The 18652-nt window shown below is 41.1% G+C and overlaps 2 protein-coding genes across 4 annotated transcripts; one reads left to right on the top strand and one right to left on the bottom strand.

Annotated features, from left to right (window-relative positions):
- Positions 1-638: 638 nt before the first annotated feature.
- On the bottom strand, positions 639-10817 carry LOC123427316 (RNA polymerase II C-terminal domain phosphatase-like 1). 3 transcript variants are annotated; one of them, XM_045111322.1, is made up of 17 exons: positions 10214-10817; positions 8823-9299; positions 8154-8364; positions 7816-7973; positions 7661-7731; positions 7443-7548; positions 7281-7367; positions 5669-6232; positions 5514-5580; positions 4611-4741; positions 4463-4516; positions 4071-4167; positions 3497-3702; positions 3338-3421; positions 2774-2839; positions 2066-2139; positions 639-1422 (listed from the first exon to the last, which is right to left on the bottom strand). In XM_045111322.1, exons 1-17 carry the CDS (start codon positions 10493-10495, stop codon positions 1317-1319), a joined length of 2841 nt encoding a protein of 946 aa, XP_044967257.1. In that variant the 5' UTR covers positions 10496-10817; the 3' UTR covers positions 639-1316. The 3 variants fall into 3 exon arrangements, with proteins under 3 accessions (XP_044967257.1, XP_044967258.1, XP_044967259.1); XM_045111323.1 differs by having other exon boundaries at positions 2780-2839; XM_045111324.1 differs by lacking the exons at positions 639-1422; positions 2066-2139; positions 2774-2839; positions 3338-3421; positions 3497-3702 and adding an exon at positions 4264-4340 and having other exon boundaries at positions 4128-4167.
- A 1406-nt stretch (positions 10818-12223) lies between these two features.
- LOC123428659 lies at positions 12224-14163 on the top strand. The gene is made up of 6 exons (XM_045112852.1): positions 12224-12503; positions 13365-13413; positions 13515-13636; positions 13732-13819; positions 13892-13927; positions 14033-14163. The coding sequence occupies exons 1-6, from the start codon at positions 12224-12226 to the stop codon at positions 14073-14075; spliced, it is 618 nt and encodes a 205-aa protein (XP_044968787.1). The 3' UTR covers positions 14076-14163.
- The last annotated feature ends 4489 nt before the right edge of the window (positions 14164-18652 follow it).

Here is an 18652-nt window from a genome sequence, read left to right as displayed (position 1 = left end):
CGGAGGAATTACTGTGTTAAAACGCTCTTATATTATGAAATATACTGTTGACACGCTTTTATATTATGAGACCCAAAGAGTATATATATAAGTAGTATGCATGTGTGCGTCCCTTGTCCTTGTAGGTTCACTTCAATTTAGAGCAAAGGTCAGTTCGAGTTGTACAACTTGCTTTATTCTCTTCAAATGGCGACCCGGAGAGGGCGAGCACATGGTTCTAATGCGTGATGACGGATTCAAACATTGCAAAATCGTTAATAATAGTAGGATAGCCAGCTAAGTTTCTTCAACTAGTAATTCCTGAGAATTAAATTAATTAGCGCGGCACTTGCGCACGACTTGCCTAAGAGATCGAGTTCCACGTGATTCTAGCTAGGATATGTTATCAATGGATGGAAGATACTTAAGCAAGCCAACGCATTGCTAATGCAACTGTTCAATGATAGGCAACTGTTGTTGTTTTGTCTGAGCTGTACCGAGTAAGAGTGGTAGTTGGCTCAAAGAAATGGCGTGACGAGTCATATGATATAGCAGGTGAATATACCTGAATCGTCCATGTCATTCAGACCCCATGGCGATGGCGATGGCGTCGACAATTCATTTGATCCGTAAAAACTGCAGACGTAAGAAAAACATCCTAGCCGTAAAACCGGACAGTGCATAAGCTTCATCAGGTCCACTGTTGTTTGTACAAATGCCAAGCTCATATAGGGCAGCTTAAAAACGCTACTAGTATGATGCTGACAGCTGCAAGAGCCTGAAAAACAGCAGCCAGCGCTAGAGACAAATCGTCAAGTTACAAGTGGCTCAACCAATTAACACTGTACTGAGAGATTGAATGGGAAAAAAATCTAAATACTCTGCCTCCAACTACAAAAAAATGGAGAACATCAGCAGCCAACTCAAGCTCAGCCCTTTCCATTTGAGGAGCAACGCAGCGCTAACCTGCTGTGCAGTATGAAAAACTATCTCTCTCTTAACCAGCTGCACTGCCATCCTGCTCGAATACTCCCTCCGTCGGATGTGGCATCACAGATAAAAGATCCGAGGAGAGTCATAGGGCAGCATTGCGGGCTCACTCGGGCAACAGATTGCAACAGCTCCGTGCAAGCCACGCCTGTTGTGGGGTTAGCTCAGAAATGATAGTGGGGCAAGAAGGGGAACTCAGAAACCGAAAACAAGACCTAAGGGCGTGTACAGTTATTTCTTGCCTTCACAACCATCTCGCTCAAACTTGCAATTATGGAAGTTCTTCAGGGGTCACAGATTGCAATGAATCGCCAATGAATCGTGTCCATGGAATTCAGACACGACGATCAGGGAACTCGACTGTCATTCCTAGAGTATCTGCCAGAAGGAAATCTTTGTACCAACGGCTGGAAATCTGGCTTGTAGCGCTTATTATAATTTGATCCAAATGACCTGTGGAAAAAGGAAAAAGTATTGGGGTCATTGCTAATCAAAACTAAGCTATCTTCATCATCCACTACCTAAACTGAAGAAGATAAGCATAAAACTGACTATAATGCTAGGACAGTAGAGGACTACAATGCTAGGATAGTAGAGCATTCTTTGCATCACTCAATACACAGAGGGAATAGATTGAACTCATCTTCCTTCAAGCTAAATGTAATCAAACAAGCATCATTTCCGCTAGCCTGGAATCTAGGTAGTAATGAAACTTCCTCCAAACAGTTTATCAAGGGTTTATAGAATCAAATTATGAACTCATTGGGATGGTCACTTCTATTTCATTAATTATCTAACTTAAACAGCAAACAAGTGAGCCTCGTTGTGTAAGCTGCATACTTCTAGCTCATGAAGTTTTTGCCAAATAACACTAAATAAATGGCCCATATACCAGCAAATTCAGGGTCAAATCTTGTTTTGTTTGCCCCCCTGTCTATTTGCCCCCCAAAAATTGCTGTCTTGTTCGGACAAAAACCTAGTACTATGGCAAAAAGTCCAAGATGCCACATTTCAAAAGAACTTTCTCAGATCACACCAATACTTGAGTGCTGAATGTTACAGGTCTACAACAAACAAGAGACTAGCCAACAATCACCTTGGAGATCCAGACCGTTTCTGTGGACGTTGACCAAGCATGTATCTCAGAGTTCCCAGAGCCCCATCGGCAGCCTACAACACAACATTATGTAAAAGAACAGGTTCAGAAACACTGCAAGGTAACTGTCATAATCCAGAAAGGACCCTGATAAGTGCCACACATGTGGCACGAACACATGGCAACTCCGAACGTTTTTTTTGGCAAGTTTAGTGACGCGAGGATGGCAACTTCAGTTGTCAAGCATGGTAACTTTCTTTTCAAATGGCAAGTTTCAGTTTTTTTGGGGTTTGTTTTTTCCTTTTTGGATGGCAACTTTAGTTGTAAAAAAGTCAGGGCCGGAGTGCTTCATGCCACACGTGTTTCACTTATTATTTGGGTCAAGAAAAACCCCACTTTATCCAACAAATATTCATTCAAATCTTATAGGTAACTGTATCAAAAGAAGACAACATGTGTACTCTTAAAATTTAAAGTAATGGTTTTTTTCCAAGAAAAAGGTAATGGTTTTAGACACCTTATAGGAAACCAATCAGACATTGCATCCAGAAAGAATGGTAATGAAGGTAAAAAGCCCTTCATTTTGCTCAATGTAAGATAAAAGTAGACACCCATGCCCATACAAATGAGTTTATTTGTTGATTTCAGAAATCCAAGAAGAACGAAGTAAAGAAATAAATAAATGTTTCTCTTGTGTAAGCTTACAACCTGCACCTTAGCTTCCTCCCATGTTGCTCCAACTCCTTTTCCCAGGATTTGCCCACCTATTTCAATCTAAAAAGGCGAAGACAAGCGATAAGAAGATACATTGAAAGCATGGGTCTAAAAAAATACTGAAAGTGAGTCCTGATGAATTTTTATAGTTAGCCCATCAAACAAAAATGTTTTTAAGGGAGAACATCCACCAATGACAAGTTGATAACATACAGCAAATTGTATACTACTACCTTACAGTAATAAACAACACCATGTCAGACTATCAGATAAAGGCATACAGCTAGATCTCAGACATCTTGGGCTAACTTTTATAATAAAGTTAATAATGGAAGTTAGCTTTTGTTAAGTACCCTAAAGTGTGCATACTGTTCCATGTATCAGATAAAAGCTTAATGAGTACTCCCTCCGTTCCAAAATTCTTGTCTTAGATTTGCCTAGGTATGAATGTACCTAGTCACATTTTAGTATTTAGATACATCCATTTCTAGACAAACCTAAGACAAGAATTTTAGGACGGAGGGAGTATTTAACTATTTATGGAGATGAAGTAATAACCTGAGCATGAATTTCTTTCCTTGTTAAACTGTCTAATGGAGATGGCTGAACTTGGAAAACTAAGTTATACCCCTCAGCTGTACACTGCAACACATCAAAAGATATATCTGAGTTCAAAACACACTTGTTCAAAAGTTGACAATTAAAGCAGCTACTTACAAGCTCCTTAAGAGCAGCAACAGAACCAGCAGATTTGGTTGAGTTATCAACTCTCTCGTGCATGTATCTAGACCCATCCGACGTGCTTGCAACTGGTACTATATCATCCCCATCATTTCCTGTATATTTGAATTTGTTTGGATTGCTACTAAAACCATCATCCTTCGAAACTGCCATCTTATCTGGATCGAATGACAGAAATCTATCTGCAGAGAAATTTCATCGATCAAAACCATGCATTTACATTCAAAGAAAATAAAGCAACAGTATTTTATACCTTCTACATGCCCACAGATCAGACCGTCAAAACAATGGAAATTGAGAAATTATGGACACACAAACAAATAGAGAAACGTTTCATCGGCTTCAGATGATTAATAGTTAAAAAGGCCACTAGTGTCAAAAATCAGGATGACAAGTTGTTCCAAAATTCCGAGACGTTGGTGATGTCAGAAGTCGGCTACTAAAAAAGTCCCCCTTGAACAGTTTCCAATTTGCATTGTCAACCACCTATTTGCATATCTATCACTTTTCATACGGAGACAAGAGACTAGGATGTACAGCATAAACTCACCAGCCAGATTTCTTAATGATATATTAGCAGCTTGATATTGCGCTTCTTTCCTTGTTCTTCCCATTCCTTCACCTACTTTTTCTCCAACAATCCAAATCTGAAAGGTCCACGCAGAAAACAAGGAATATAAAAACGTGACGCACTAGTGAGCCAGCGACAAGAAGAATGGAACAGTGAGCATGCAGCACCATACTTAAAAAGTTGGCAAAACGTTGATAAATGTGCAATAGTGCCTATCCTCCTGTAACTTGTGTTACTCAATATTACATCCTGGCATCCATACCAAGTTTCACAATTTCCAATAAAAAGAAAACTTTCATCATCCATTGACAGGTGATTTATTTACAAAAGAACGGCATTGACATTTTCAATAAGAAGAAGTTGTATTTTACCTGAATGGAGAATCGCAACTCTGTAGTATCACATAAAGTTGATCTGTACTCAACCTAGAAACAAGTGAAGAAATACACCAGACAGGCAGATATGATAAGCTAATACTTGAAGATGATAACAATATCTGATCTGTAGCATCAAAACTACCTTAAATCCACACTTCGCTGCAATCTCCTCCAATACAGCACCAGATGTCTCTGTGTATTGTAATTGACGTCCTGGCTCCATTTGGCTGCTTCTGTGACCTGAATGAAAACGCTGGGTTGCCATGTCCTCTCCTTCACATTGCAGATACAATTTCAGATACTCTAGAGTAAAGCACAAATCAAATAATTTCACAGGGGCATTAAAATTGCAAACTTTTCATGATAACAGGAGCACCACTGAGCAAGGCAGCAAACAGAACAAGTTATGGATCAAGATAAACCACGTTGAAGTTTCTGCAGAAAAGGGAGCAATCATTTCTAGTTTTTATTTTGATCACCTCTATGATTAGCCCCAGAATTAGCATCCAGCCGACCATGTATATAGGCTCACCAAACAGGTAAAAGGCGATCAGTCTTATTCTCTTTGTTGACCGGAAGGAAATACACACCAATGGGTTTACGTATACTGGAGCATTAAACCATGAGAAGGTGCACAGATATTTAATTATACTTGGCATAAAGTGACATCTTAGTTCATCATCTAACCACAGAAGACTACGCCAAATGAACAGTTGTCAACAAGACATGAGAAACACAGTTAGATATGTTCATTTTAGATGACAGTAAATACAACTCTATAGGGATAGGACAAGGTAGGCGATTATAACAGCATATTCTAAATAGCTTAAGCTCCTATGTTCGGTGGGGACAAAAGGACCATACATTATCCTATGCAGCTGCCATTGTTCAAAATACTGGCCAATAAATCAGTTAGCTGGCCGATTCACCTATTAATCCCCTACTTGCCAGCCGACCGAGCAGTAATCAGTTCACAATTTCCTGAACATTGGCAGCTACTAACCTGAATGAACATCAGAAATATCAAAGGTAAAGCAAAACATACCAGAAAATGATCTATATGTTGTAGGTGCCTGGTTCTGAAGCATTCGACGATCCTCACTGTGAGGTAGCTGAGTAAAACAAAACACTTGTCACCAAATTGTCTAGAATCACCTCATTAACGAACAAAGATGAAAAGAAAACTAGATGGCCACTCACCTGAGAAGAATATCTCTGGTTCTGATGGTTAAATCTATCGGAAAATACAGGATTATCATGAGCAGGGAAGTATGGTTGATGTGGTGGATGACTTTTATCACTAGGTACAGCATCAGATTCTAAATGGAAATCCGTTGAAGTCCTATTTAAGTTTCTTGGGTCCATCTCATCCTCTACAGGAAACCAATTCCCCTGAGATTGCACTGGAGGAACTGAGACTTGTACAGAAGGTTCTGCAGCAAAGGGTGGTGTAGGATCTCTTGTGTCTTGGCCATGTTGTAATATCAGAAGCCTTCTCCTTGTGTCAGGATCTAACTCAGACTCAGGAACCTCACCCTCTTCTCTAGCTGGAGAACCTTGCGAAGGATCCACCAGACCAGCTTGAGCATCAGGCCAGCTGATTGAAGGAGGCTGAGGGCCTTGATCATTATTCAAAGGCACCATGCCCAGTGGTGGTGCTAACGGAATAAATGAAGATGTAGCAAGTTGCTGGTTAGCAGCTACTGGCATAACATCAACATCTGTTGTCACTGGATCCGCAGCTTGCACACTGCAAACTGCTTCCTGAAAGAAAAAAATCGATACACATAACTAAGAGAAATGATTAAAAAGGTAATACTCCGTTACTAAGAAATGTAAAGAGAGCCTCGACATTTTTGTTAAAACACCATAAGGCATAGACATAGGTTTAGCATTGCCAATGAGTTGTTTCATCAATATAAACGAAGGTCAAAGCTAATAAACAACGAACACTCTCATTTACTTTTAGTAAAGAAGAATTCTTTCATATAGTTAATTTAGGGGTTACTACTGCTGGAGCATGGATATGTACAAAACAATAAATTAGTGGATAATGATCATACATGTCGAAAAATGTTGTGCCGAGCAGTTAACTACTACCTCCGCATGTACGGAAATGAATCAAAGCATGCAGTCAATTTTCTCTAACTTTGGCTCGGTATATCTAAGAAGCTTTCAGATTGATCTAGTGAAAATAGCATCATTAGACTTGTCATGAAACATACTTTCATAATATGATAATTCTATTAACACTCACATATTCATATGAGAAGTAATGGCCAAAGTTGCACGTTGAGGATGTATCCATGTCCAAAACATCATATATTTACGAAGGGAAGGAGTACACTTCTGCTCTTCCGATATTGGATCAAACATAACATTGATCCAACAGCCCAATAGTGTCTACTACCACTTTTTAAATAAGATTTAAGGTAGTGTTGGTAATGAGCCTCTCGTTGTACTCAGCAACAAATGAACCACCATGTTGAGTTTCAAGTTATGCACTCTACCACCAAGGTCCATGACTAAGTATGATATTTAAGAGAAAGAATTTTCGTTTATTATACTTCTACAGGCATAACCCAAGTTAAATGAACAAAAATCACAATGTCTTTCTGATTCTAACATGTATTGCTTTTGACCCTAATAACAAATGGCCAAGGCATTGTTAAGCATCGTGGAATTTAGGCAATCATCCACCTTGAACTCAATTTGATCACACACAATACACCACCACATTTCTTGGATATCACTCCTTTCACGGTTCATCTTTTTATAACAAACATTAAGAACAAGGAATAGAAGTGCAAACCTTCATTCTCCTCTCAACCTCTGCATCTGCCATACCATCAAAAGCCAGCGGATCTTTGTTCACATTCAAACTTGCTGCATTCTCATCCTAACAAGAAAAAAATCACTGTTACTCAGTAGTTAGAGGGAGTCAATCTGAAGAGTCCACCTCCACAAAGTTTACCTCTGAAATCAAATAATTACCAACATCAGGCGAAGACGGAACATGATTTAATTCATCGTCAAAATGAACATCACTGATCGATGGTAGAAGACCCTCATCAAATTCCCTGTCAATTGGATCATAAATTTCTGCATCAGCAAATCACTCAATATTGTTTTCCGTGTATGTAATAGGAAACAAGTTTCTGTCGTAGCATATAGCCAAGATGATGTTCTTACTTGAAGAAGCTGCCCCTAACATTGCATGCAACATTTCTGGCAACACAAAGAACTGGAATAGGGAAGTTCGCCTGTGTAAGTTAAAGACAGGGTGACCTCCTTAAACAATACAGTAAGATAATCTTATGCTGGAATACAATCCAAATAGACATTACCTCTGCCTGTGGAGCATAATATGGAGAGAAGGCAGGAACAACGTGAACTCGACATTGGTCCTTCTCATCCCAAACTTTCAAACGGTCATCAATAACTAGGGCCATACCAGGGTGGCAAGACCCATCATGGAATACATTTAGCAAAGACTTTTTAGAGCCTGGATGAGTAAATTTAGCATTAACCTCAAAAGGATGGAAGCCCTCATAAATATTATTTGCATGAACATGAAAAATCATTGTAAGGAGATTCACTCATTAACAACACTTGATTAAAAGATTATATAAACGAACTATGCACGCTTTGTAGTTGCCATAATTGGAAGGATATTAATACGTACCAGATTTGACACAGACAAGCCTGTGAGGAAGTTGAACAGAGTTTATCAGTCTAGAGTCAGGATCAAGCAACCTCCACATTTCCAGGGCATAGTCCCTCTCAGCCATTGTGCACACATACACCTCAAATCGTTTCCGACCTCTTGCAATCAAGTAGCTCCGGAGATCATCCCAAGCAGGTCTTAACCGTACCAGAACACTGGTATCTCTTATCTGACAGGAAAAAGGACGGAAAAAACTGTACAGTCTAGCAGCAAGCAAACATGGTTGAACCAAAACCCAAGATAAGCAAACAAAGATCAGCAGGCCCAAGAATAAAGAAGAACATTTGGTCATCCACAAAATCCAATGCATGCAACTTGCCGTGAATGCTGTGGCTAAGACATCATTTAATTTGATTCAAGCTCTGCAAGCAACTGTGTAATGCATGAAACAAACTGAGAATATTGTGAGTCTGTAACCAAAGAGGTTCCGGTTTTTTCAGAAAAAGAAACAGGCAACTTAGGAATATTACAAGATAGATTGAATAAATTATGGTAGTAAACTTCAACTGAACACAATATATAAAATAATCCGAATTATGGTGGTATGTTGTAGCATGTGAAAAATGACCAAATAAATACAGAGACAACATGTTTTTTTAATCCACAGCAAAGTCATGAACTACGTACCGATGGATTTATACGTGTCAATATAATACTTCTCTCTTGTAGCCTTATAACAGGACGTATCATAGGTTGATGATTATCAGATAAAGGTGGGACAACCTCGGATTGTACTTTATACACTTTCCCACCATCGTTAACTTGATCGCCATCTATATACTGCTTTAGCATAGACCTGTCCTCTTGGTACCTCTTGATCTCTGCCAACATACCACTAATACGCTGTGGATCAATCTCTTTACTCAATTTTCTCTGGAGTGCATCAATTCTGTCTTCGAAGGACCGTGTGGTATTGGCAACAATTAATGTTTCATCAAGGTCAAACACAATACCAAGGCAACGAAGATTCAACATACTCAAGCAAGAATTATACAAGCCTAATGGTACTTTATAGCCCCAAAAACATGCGTGGTTGGGCAAGTTACTCTTGGGTTTCATTGCCACTAAATGGATTTCTTCTATTCCAAGTGGAAAAACTGCTGTCTGCAAGCACAAGGAATTAACCGGAAGGAGATAAGACAAACAGAACAAATGTTTAACTAGGAAATAAGGAGGAAAATTTGTAAAACACACCCACTTAAAAGGAGAATACCAAGGCATTTAGCACATCTCTTTACAAAGATGCCTAACAAAGAAAAAAGAAATAAAAGGCGAGGTACATGATATTTTGGTACAGATTGTGAGGCATGGATTGGCTCAAAACTATCTATATCAAAATCTTAAAACAGGAATGTTCATGGCAATGCCATGATCACAGTTACTACTACTAAAGTTTACGATATGGTGAACTACAAAGGCAAAAGATATGACTTAATATAGTTGTGCTCTCACAAAATCTAAGTTCCAGTAAGTAGCCAGCAGATGAATTACATGCACACCGGTGTGTTAAACTCAAACATTATTATGCAACACTTCACTCAGCCTCAAATATTTCTGTCGGTACATGGAGCTGAGTGGTTCAGTGTTCATATTCAATTGCAATGATGAACCGCTAAGAACAAGTAATGTCAAGTCTAAAGTCCATGAAAGTTGAAGAAGGTAAAACGCTTCATCATCTCTCATGTTGCCTCGAGAAGCAACATTTTGTGTCCAAGAGTCTGAGAATATGATTGATCTGTTAGTGAAATATGAACATTGCTCCTAAAACCTTGGTCATTCAGCAATACCAGGCCAGGATATAAATGAGTACATTTCTAGGTAGTATCATTAGTCAGCTACGCATCTTCAAAATTCTGCATGCCGAGTAATAGTAGTACTCACTAATTAATGCAGCAAATGTCTCGGCGGAGTTTTTTCACAGGGTATTTGGTGTTCTAATTAATAATCCTTGTTGGGGTGAACTTCTACTCAATTGTTTTGTGTCTTGGGATCGTTGGGAATGATTCATGTAGTAGTACCTTATTATCTCTGAGGCAAGCGGTGTGCATGGCAACGAGCGACGAGGGGGGCTCGCCGTCAGCGGTGGTTGGGCTTGGCCTCGACTCCATTACGAAGCAGAGGGCGGTGGAGGACACTGTGTGCAGCACGGCGAGCGGCAGGCACCGCTCGCTGGGCGGGGAGAGGCGGTCCACCCGGATCTCCCGCACCCACGGCGCCGCCGCCACGTTCGTCTCCCCCTTGGGCCACAGCTCCACCTCCCCGATGGAGATGTGCCCGAAATACACCGTCGATTTGATCATGTCCTCGGCGGCACCGAAGGAACAGATCGCGGGAATCGAATCCGAGCTCAGTCCGAGTCAGTGTGCCTTCCACACGCGCGCGCACTGGTCTCGTAGACCCTGCGCGCCGGCGGATCTGTTCTTATCGCGGGGTCCAAAAAAAACAGAGGAAATTAGAAGGGGGCAGAGGGAGAATCGCGGTGGTCTTATGGTGCTTGTGTGCTTCAAATCGCGTTCGCGTTCGCGTTCTTGGCCGATTCCGGCCGGGTTTGGTGGGTAGCCCGTGCAAATCCGCGGCAATGGCGGCGGCGGTGGACGAGTTCGGGGGTGGGCTCAGTGGGCGGGCGGGTGGGTCGGGGAAACCCTAGCGTTTGATCGGGATGGAGGATGGGGAAGACGACCAGCGACAGCGAGGCCACGTTATTTAGAGAGAGGGGCGGGTAGGCAGGAAGATATTCCAGTTTATGTTGTTTTCAAACACGATATTTTTATTACTTGTATATATACGCTCTTGATTATGACTCGGCGTAATCTCTCACTGTGCCTGTCTGGCGTTGTGAGCAATCTTCAAATCATTCAAATTATGGGATATGATTACACTCGTTTTGATCAGTTGTTTACATTTCTTCCCGTACTACCTAACATCATTGAGTAATACAATTTGGAGTCCAACTGAATTTGCTGGTGTTTTACAGCATTCACAACGCTGGGCGTTTATGTAGACGTTGTAGAATAAAAATAAATTCTAAAATTTTAAAAATTCACTTAAGTGTTTTTTTTTACGCAAACCGCTAACATGAACATAAGGGTGTGCCTAGAACTCAGCTAGCTGAGATTTTCTATGGTCTCATTCACATAATATCATTGTATTTTGTATTTAGCTTGTTTGTTTCTTCTAGCCCATCATTTTATTCTTTTGGGCTGATATGTCATGTTTTTGGTTGTTGTTGATATGCATTTCATCTAGCCGATCTACTAACTATTTGTTTGAATCTTGTTGATGCGATGCATTTTTTATAAAAGAAATTGTTGATAGAGAAAAAAAGAATAAGCAAAAAAATACGTAATGGCTAGTTAGCTTCAACTACTCTGACCGCTAAAAATCTCCCTTATATAATAATAAAGCGCGGAGCGCTTCTGCCGTCCGTCGTGGCAATTTTGCATAAAACCCCTGTGTTTTATTGAAATCAACCCGCAGTCCTCCATTAAGTGGAAAAAAAGGTTTCATTTTTTCAAAACCCCTGTCCCATTACCTCCGTCTTCCCCACCCCGCAGACCTCCTGCCCCCTTCCTATCCAGATCGAGAGAGAGAGAGAAGAAGAGGGGCAGCTTCGGGCCCGTGTACCTGGGCAGGCTCCCCGACGCCCGGGAGGTGGCCGTCAAGCGACTGGGCGCCGGGTCCAGGCAGGGGGCGCGGGAGTTCAAGAATGAGGCCAACCTGTTGTCCCGCGTCCAGCACCGCAACGTCGTCAACCTGCTCGGCTACTGCGCCCACGGCGCCGACGAGAAGTTGCTCGTCTACGAGTACGTCCTCAACGAGAGCCTCGACAAGATCCTCTTCTCCGCCGCCGCCCGCCGGCAGCAACAAAACTGTTGTTCGTCTCCCACGCCACGCTCCTCTTCCGCCTCTGCCTCGTCGCGGTCTTCCCGGTCGCCATCGACGCGTCGGTGACGGCGGCGACAGATGAAGGCGGACACGGTTGTGGCGGCGCCGGCGCGGCTACTCATCTCCATCGGGCGTGGCGGCTCATGACCGCGGCCGCGAGCTGGAAGGAGGCTGCTCTGCAGGTGCTCGTGGTGACCGTCGTGCTGCCCCTCGCCACCTACCCGGTGTACGCGTTTGCTCTTGACTGCGGACAGGCGCAGGGCGGGTGCCTGCTTTTGTTGGGCAGCCTGTACGGGTACCTTCTGCCGTCCGCCGACGTGCAACTCTACTCCGCGGTGGTGGCCACCGTGTTCTACCACCGGTGCATGGAGCAGCAGCGTCCCGAGCTTGCCATTCCAGTGACGATGAAGGCCATGAAGCTAGGTAATACCCCGATAAACTCTGTGGAATTGATTAAGGGCGCGATCGCCTGAAGAAGAATCTATGATGAATAGCCATCTGCTCTGATTCGGCCGGAAGATCCGACATTCCTGATGTTCCTCCTGTCCGAGCAGTAGTAGCTTTGCCCAGGTTTCAGCAAATTTCTAAGTCTAGTTGTAATCCAAACTTCAAAAGCCGTGTTGCTCATCCTAAAAAAATCTCATGTTGATTGTGTTGTAGTATGAAATAAGTTTAGTGATCATGGCGTAACATAATCATAGAATTTTAAGAAATTAATATGTAAAAAATGTGGTTGCTTAAAATGGCAGTTTGTGTTCACCAGCATTCACTTAAATCGCTGAATCGGTGACCCCAGACTATTTTATGAGAGGCATGTGGCACCGGCGGCGTATACACATTCACATCAATCTGTATAAGATGGAGTAGGATCATGATGACAATACCTCTGTGCAACAGTGGAAACATCGTGCTTTATTGAAATCAACCATCCCTGATGATTGGGTATCTCCATTGTGTGCAGATCCATGGTGGATCAAGTGGAATCGGTACATTTGCTATAAAGATTGCAAAGCACCTAGGTGTTAAGGTTTTTGTTACTGCAGGTTCGTTAGCTATACTAAGATATATAGTAGCAAATTGTTTCTGAAACTGTGTTGTTAACTCTGTTATCCTATTCTAGGAAGCGAATAAAAGCTAGCTGCCTGCAAAGGTTTGGGAGGGATGTATGTATAAACTACAAAACTGAAGATTTTGTAGCATGGGACCTTCATCGTCTAATTCTAACATTTCAATATCGAGTGTCAACTTAAATCTTCGGAGCTGCTCCGGTGGAGGGAACTTGAGCTCCAAACCGAGCAAATCAAAGTGAAGCTGGCAGTCAAGAGAGAGCGATGTGAGCCTCGTGGACCCCTAAAGCTCTGTTTTGGCGTGTACAGATTTTGCTATTCATCTCCTACATTCCTCATCTATGCGACTCCCTTTTCCCCTTTGCAGTGAGCAAACACGCGTTGTGCTGACGAGCGCCGCGTACGTTAACCTGAAGCAAGCAGAGATCTCCAAATACACCAGGAACCTTGCTCCGGCCAACCGTGTGATTCTGTTGTCAGGCCCTGTAGGTAAGCCATCTTCATCACAGCAGCTCAAGGACTTTGCTTAGCCATTCTCCCGCTGCTTCGGACCAAGTAATTTAAGCCAAGTTCCTCTCTTGAAGAGCTCTACCGGCAGATGCTCGCCAAGGCGCTCGCGCACTATTTTGAAGCGAAAATCCTCCTACTCGATCCTACAGATTTTTTCATAAAGTTGAGCTTCGCTGGAGCATATGAGGCCTTAGCATCTCTGGATATGTTATAATGCAGTGGTGTTCCTTGCAGCTTCATGGCAAATACGGCACCGGTGGCAGCGAGCAGGTAAGACCTTAGAATACCACACGTTCTGCTTTTGATCTTCAAATTCGCCATATTTGCGTATTGTTTCCAATCTTTCCATTTTTGAATGTTTCGTGTGCCCGACGACTTATTTTCCCAATCTTACGCCGAGGACCCTCGGTTGCTCTGACCTATCCAGGAGATTTATCACTAAATGGAGTGAAGGCTTACTGCCAACACCAATGGTTGATACTTCCTCAAATGCGTGCATTTTCAGGATTCCCTCGGCACTTTGACATGAGCGTCGATTAGGAGATGTGCCAACATTTTCTGTTTAGCTATGGATGCAGGCAAAATACTCAGCTTTGTCGTCCATCTCAAATCCAGGGTACATAAATTGGCTCTTTAATGTTAGGCCGGATGGGCTCTGCACTATTGCTCTCTCTCTCTCCTTTAATTTCTTTCTCTAAATTCCTTTGTAGAAACTAGAAAGAAGAAGTAGAAATAGAGAAGGATGGAAAAGAAATGGCTAGGGTGCATGAAAAATGTTGAAACTGTTAATATAAAGCATATGATTTATACTTAGTTCAACAAAAGAAGTTTCAACCGATATGGAAGAGTTGAATTCAAACTCATTTGAATGGCAAGTACATATTTGTAAGCTCCGAAAAAAGGTTCAGGTATTTGGTGGGGATTGGTAAGGTGACAAAACAATTTATGGGCAAAGTTTGGGGACCAAAATTTAAGTAGAAGTGACATTCAGTTTTTAACTATATAAGTTTGTTCATGGATGACCTAACGACTAATTGCAATGTTGTTTTAGTGGTAGTTTTTTCCAACTTTCTAAGCATTTTTTTGTACCTAGTGCAACGCACAGGCTCTTTTACTAGTTATTGTATAAAGAAGTAATGTATTCTTATTATATGAATTGTGATGTAATAATTTGATTTTTTTTTCTTAGTAAAAAACAACTTGATTCTAGCTTTTCCATGTAGTTGTTGCATAAATAAGATTTGCAGTTGCGACCCGCCTGTGAATACTTGCAGTCGCGATCCGACTATGAACACTTGTAATTTTGACCCGACTATGAATACTTGTAACTGCGACCCGACTATGAATACTTGCAATCGCGATCCGACTATGAATGCTTGCAATTGCGATATGACTTTGAATATTTGTAATTGTGATTAGACTTGGAATACTTGCAACTGCAACCCGCCTGTGAATACTTGCAGTCGCGATCCGACTTCGAATACATGCAGTTGCGCCCCGACTATGAATACTTGTAACTGCGACCCGACTATGAATACTTGCAATTGCGATCCGACTATGAATACTTGCAATTGCGATATGACTTTGAATATTTGCAATTGCGACCCGCCTGTGAATACTTGCACTCGCGATCCGACTTCGAATACATGCAGTTGCGACCCGACTATGAATACTTGTAACTGCGACCCGACTATGAATACTTGCAATTTGCGATCCGACTATGAATACTTGCAATTGCGATATGACTTTGAATATTTGCAATTGCGATTAGACTTGGAATACTTGCAATTGTGACCCGCCGTGAATATTTGCAGTCGCGATCTGACTTCGAATACATGCAGTTGCGACCCGACTATGAATACTTGTAACTGCGACCCGACTATGAATACTTGCAATTGTGATCCGACTATGAATACTTGCAATTGCGATATGACTTTAAATATTTGCAATTGCGATTAGACTTGGAATACTTGCAATTGCGACCCGATTTTGAATACTTGCAGTTACAACCCGACTTCGAATACATGCAGTTGCCACCCGACTTTGAATACTTACAGTTACGACCCGACTTCGAATACATGCAGTTGCTACCCGACTTTGAAAACTTGCAGTTACGACCCGACTTCGAATACATGCAGTTGCCACCAGACTTTGAATACTTGCAGTTACGACCCGACTTCGAATACATGCAGTTGCCACCTGACTTTGAATACTTGCAGTTACGACCCGACTTCGAATACATGTTTGTCACCCGACTTTGAATATTTACAGTTGCGATCCGACGTTGAATACTTACAATTACGACTAATCCCTCGGAGAAAATACGTGAAAATTTGTGACCACTTTTGTTAGTATAGTAAAAGAAATTGTAGTTGCAACTCTGCCTTAGAAATTACAATGTGCCCACCTTTGAAAAAACCAAGAAAAAAAAAGAAAAGAAAAAGTGTGGTGGCCCAATAGACGAAAAAAATGTGATGTGACACTTGGATAAAAAAATACAAAGCAAATAGATAATTCTCATTTTAATCTAGAAAAAAGGGCATGCATCAAAAAGCTCCCCACTTGGACATAACTATTATTTTTGAGCCCCTCGCATACAATATTTAGAGACAAAAATCCACCCACATCTTATTATTAACCTTTATATCTGAAAAATAAGCTCGGCGAAAACAACAAGTAAAAATAAAAATGAGCCTATAAAACTAAAAGAAAAAAGAAGCTTCCTAATTAACTAAAATTTTCATTAAAAATAATGATTTTAAGTGCTTTCAACAACCATAGAAACAGAAAAAATGTAGATATAAAAATATTTGACACGCAACAAAAGCATGTTGAACATAAATATTATTCGATTCGTCAATCTTTTAAAAAAGCAAGAAGCAAAGTTTCTCCCTTGTCGACCGCGGCTAGTATTTTGGTTAAATAAAAAATATACCATCACCACACCGCTGTGACGGGCCGCGGGAAAATGAAACCTACACGGCCTCGAGCAAAAGCAGTAAAACAGGCTGGCACCACATTGTTGCAACACTAGTCGACTCACAGAAAATGCAAATCACGACCCGACAGCATCTGATAGATGACAAAAGTGAATGAGACAAAAACAAAAACTCAGCTAACTGAGTTTCAGCCAAACCATAAACATAAACTTCATAGGTGGCGGCTACGCATTACTCGGCAATGAAAAACTTAAGCATTGGGCTCCTCTTTTTTTGCATCGTTGTCAACTTGACTCCAGGATTTTTCAACATAACTATTAATCGGTTGGGAATTATACCCTACCGTCTTTGCTTCCTGTGTTGGAGATGCCTTAACACTTTATAAAGGAAGTATTTGATTTGTACTCAAAAGACAAAACCATAAGCACGTAAAAGGGTGCTTATATGGCTTCTAAATTAAAATTAAAAGTTAAAGTTAAGTATAACCAAACACCTTCTAAACATCAACTTTCCGCTCCGGAAGTTAAGTTTCTAGAGCATGTGCGTGTTCGAATCTATGTACGTGGCTTGCAAGACCAACCATAATATTTAGACCGTTTGAAGAAAAAAAAACATGCCCTAAAAAGAGAGTTTCAAATTGTTGAACTTGGTGTAACCGATGGTTGAATTGAACAACAAGTTGATCCGCCCCCTACCTTGAACACATAAAATCACTAAGCATTAATACATGGAATTTTTTTGGTCATGAACCACTCTTTTGTCACATTGTGGAAGGTCTAAGGTGTTACTCGAAATATATATTTTTGGTACTGTTTATTAAAAGAGAAGCTCTGTTGTCCATATATTGCGACACTGCATCTTGCTCGACCAAGGTCGTGTCTCACGATATTTTGCACTAGGCTCTTCCTCCACACCTACATGACTTTCAATTTTACATGTAACTATGTTTATAATTTAGTTAGAAGTGGTTTTTTTGTTTGAAAACAATGTGATGTTCAATTTAACTAGAGGGTAACATGTGTTTCGCCTCGCCATTCTTTACTCGAGGGTTAACTCATTTAAGGATGGCAATGTGTAAGGTATGGGCAGGGTAGGGTAGAGCAATACCATATACATACCTGCATAGTCAGTGGGTACAAAATTCTACCTACACAGGTATCCACAGGTATGAAACTTTATCCGTATCCATACCCGACGGTTACCCATACCCATTGGATACCCAGCGGGTAGAATGAATAGTACATACGCTGTTCATAATTTTACACTCACTGATAAACATTTGACACAAAAATAAATTATATCAGCCCAATAACAAGTACATGATCACTATCAAAAAATACAAATCAAAACATACTCATAAGTCAATAGGAGGAGATGAGTCACATGACAAATTAATGCTTAATTGTCGATAACTTAACATTAGTTCACAAGTGGGTACGGTATTGGTATACCTGCGGGTACAAGGCTATATCCATACCCTACCCGTGACTTAACAAGTAGGGTATGGATATGTAACGTTCAAGATGCGATACTATCCTTATTTTGGCACAAGGGCTTCGACAAGGATAGAAGCGCATCTCGTCGTTTCGCAAGAATGGATATCGTTATAAGTACATGTACTGAAAAGATGAGTATATAAAATTGGCTTACAGTCGCCACAAGTTACATCAGAGTCACATCAGTAAATACATACAGTCGTTATGAAGAAGAGCAGGGTCCGACTACGGACAAAAACAAACGATAAAAGAACGACGTCCATCATTTTTATCCCAGGTTGCCGGCCTGGAACCCATCCTAGATCGACGACGAAGAAGAAGAAACTCCAAATGAACAATCAACGCGCTCGCGTCAAAGTAACCCTTTACCTGTACATGCAACTGGTGTTGTAGTAATCTGTGAGCCACAGGGGACTCAACAATCTCATTTTCAAAGGTATCAAGACTAGCAAAACTTAGTAGGCGAGGTATGTTTAAAGGGTGAGGCCACAACAAGCGACTAAGTATTTATTTGAGGTGGCTAACTTATGAGTATAAGAATAGGAGGGGGATGATCTACG

This window comes from Hordeum vulgare, chromosome 2H, assembly GCF_904849725.1.
Source record: "Hordeum vulgare subsp. vulgare chromosome 2H, MorexV3_pseudomolecules_assembly, whole genome shotgun sequence".
NCBI lineage: Eukaryota > Viridiplantae > Streptophyta > Magnoliopsida > Poales > Poaceae > Hordeum > Hordeum vulgare.
The sequence above is the reverse complement of the archived record's forward strand: the minus strand, read 5'-3'. Positions and strand labels throughout refer to the sequence as shown.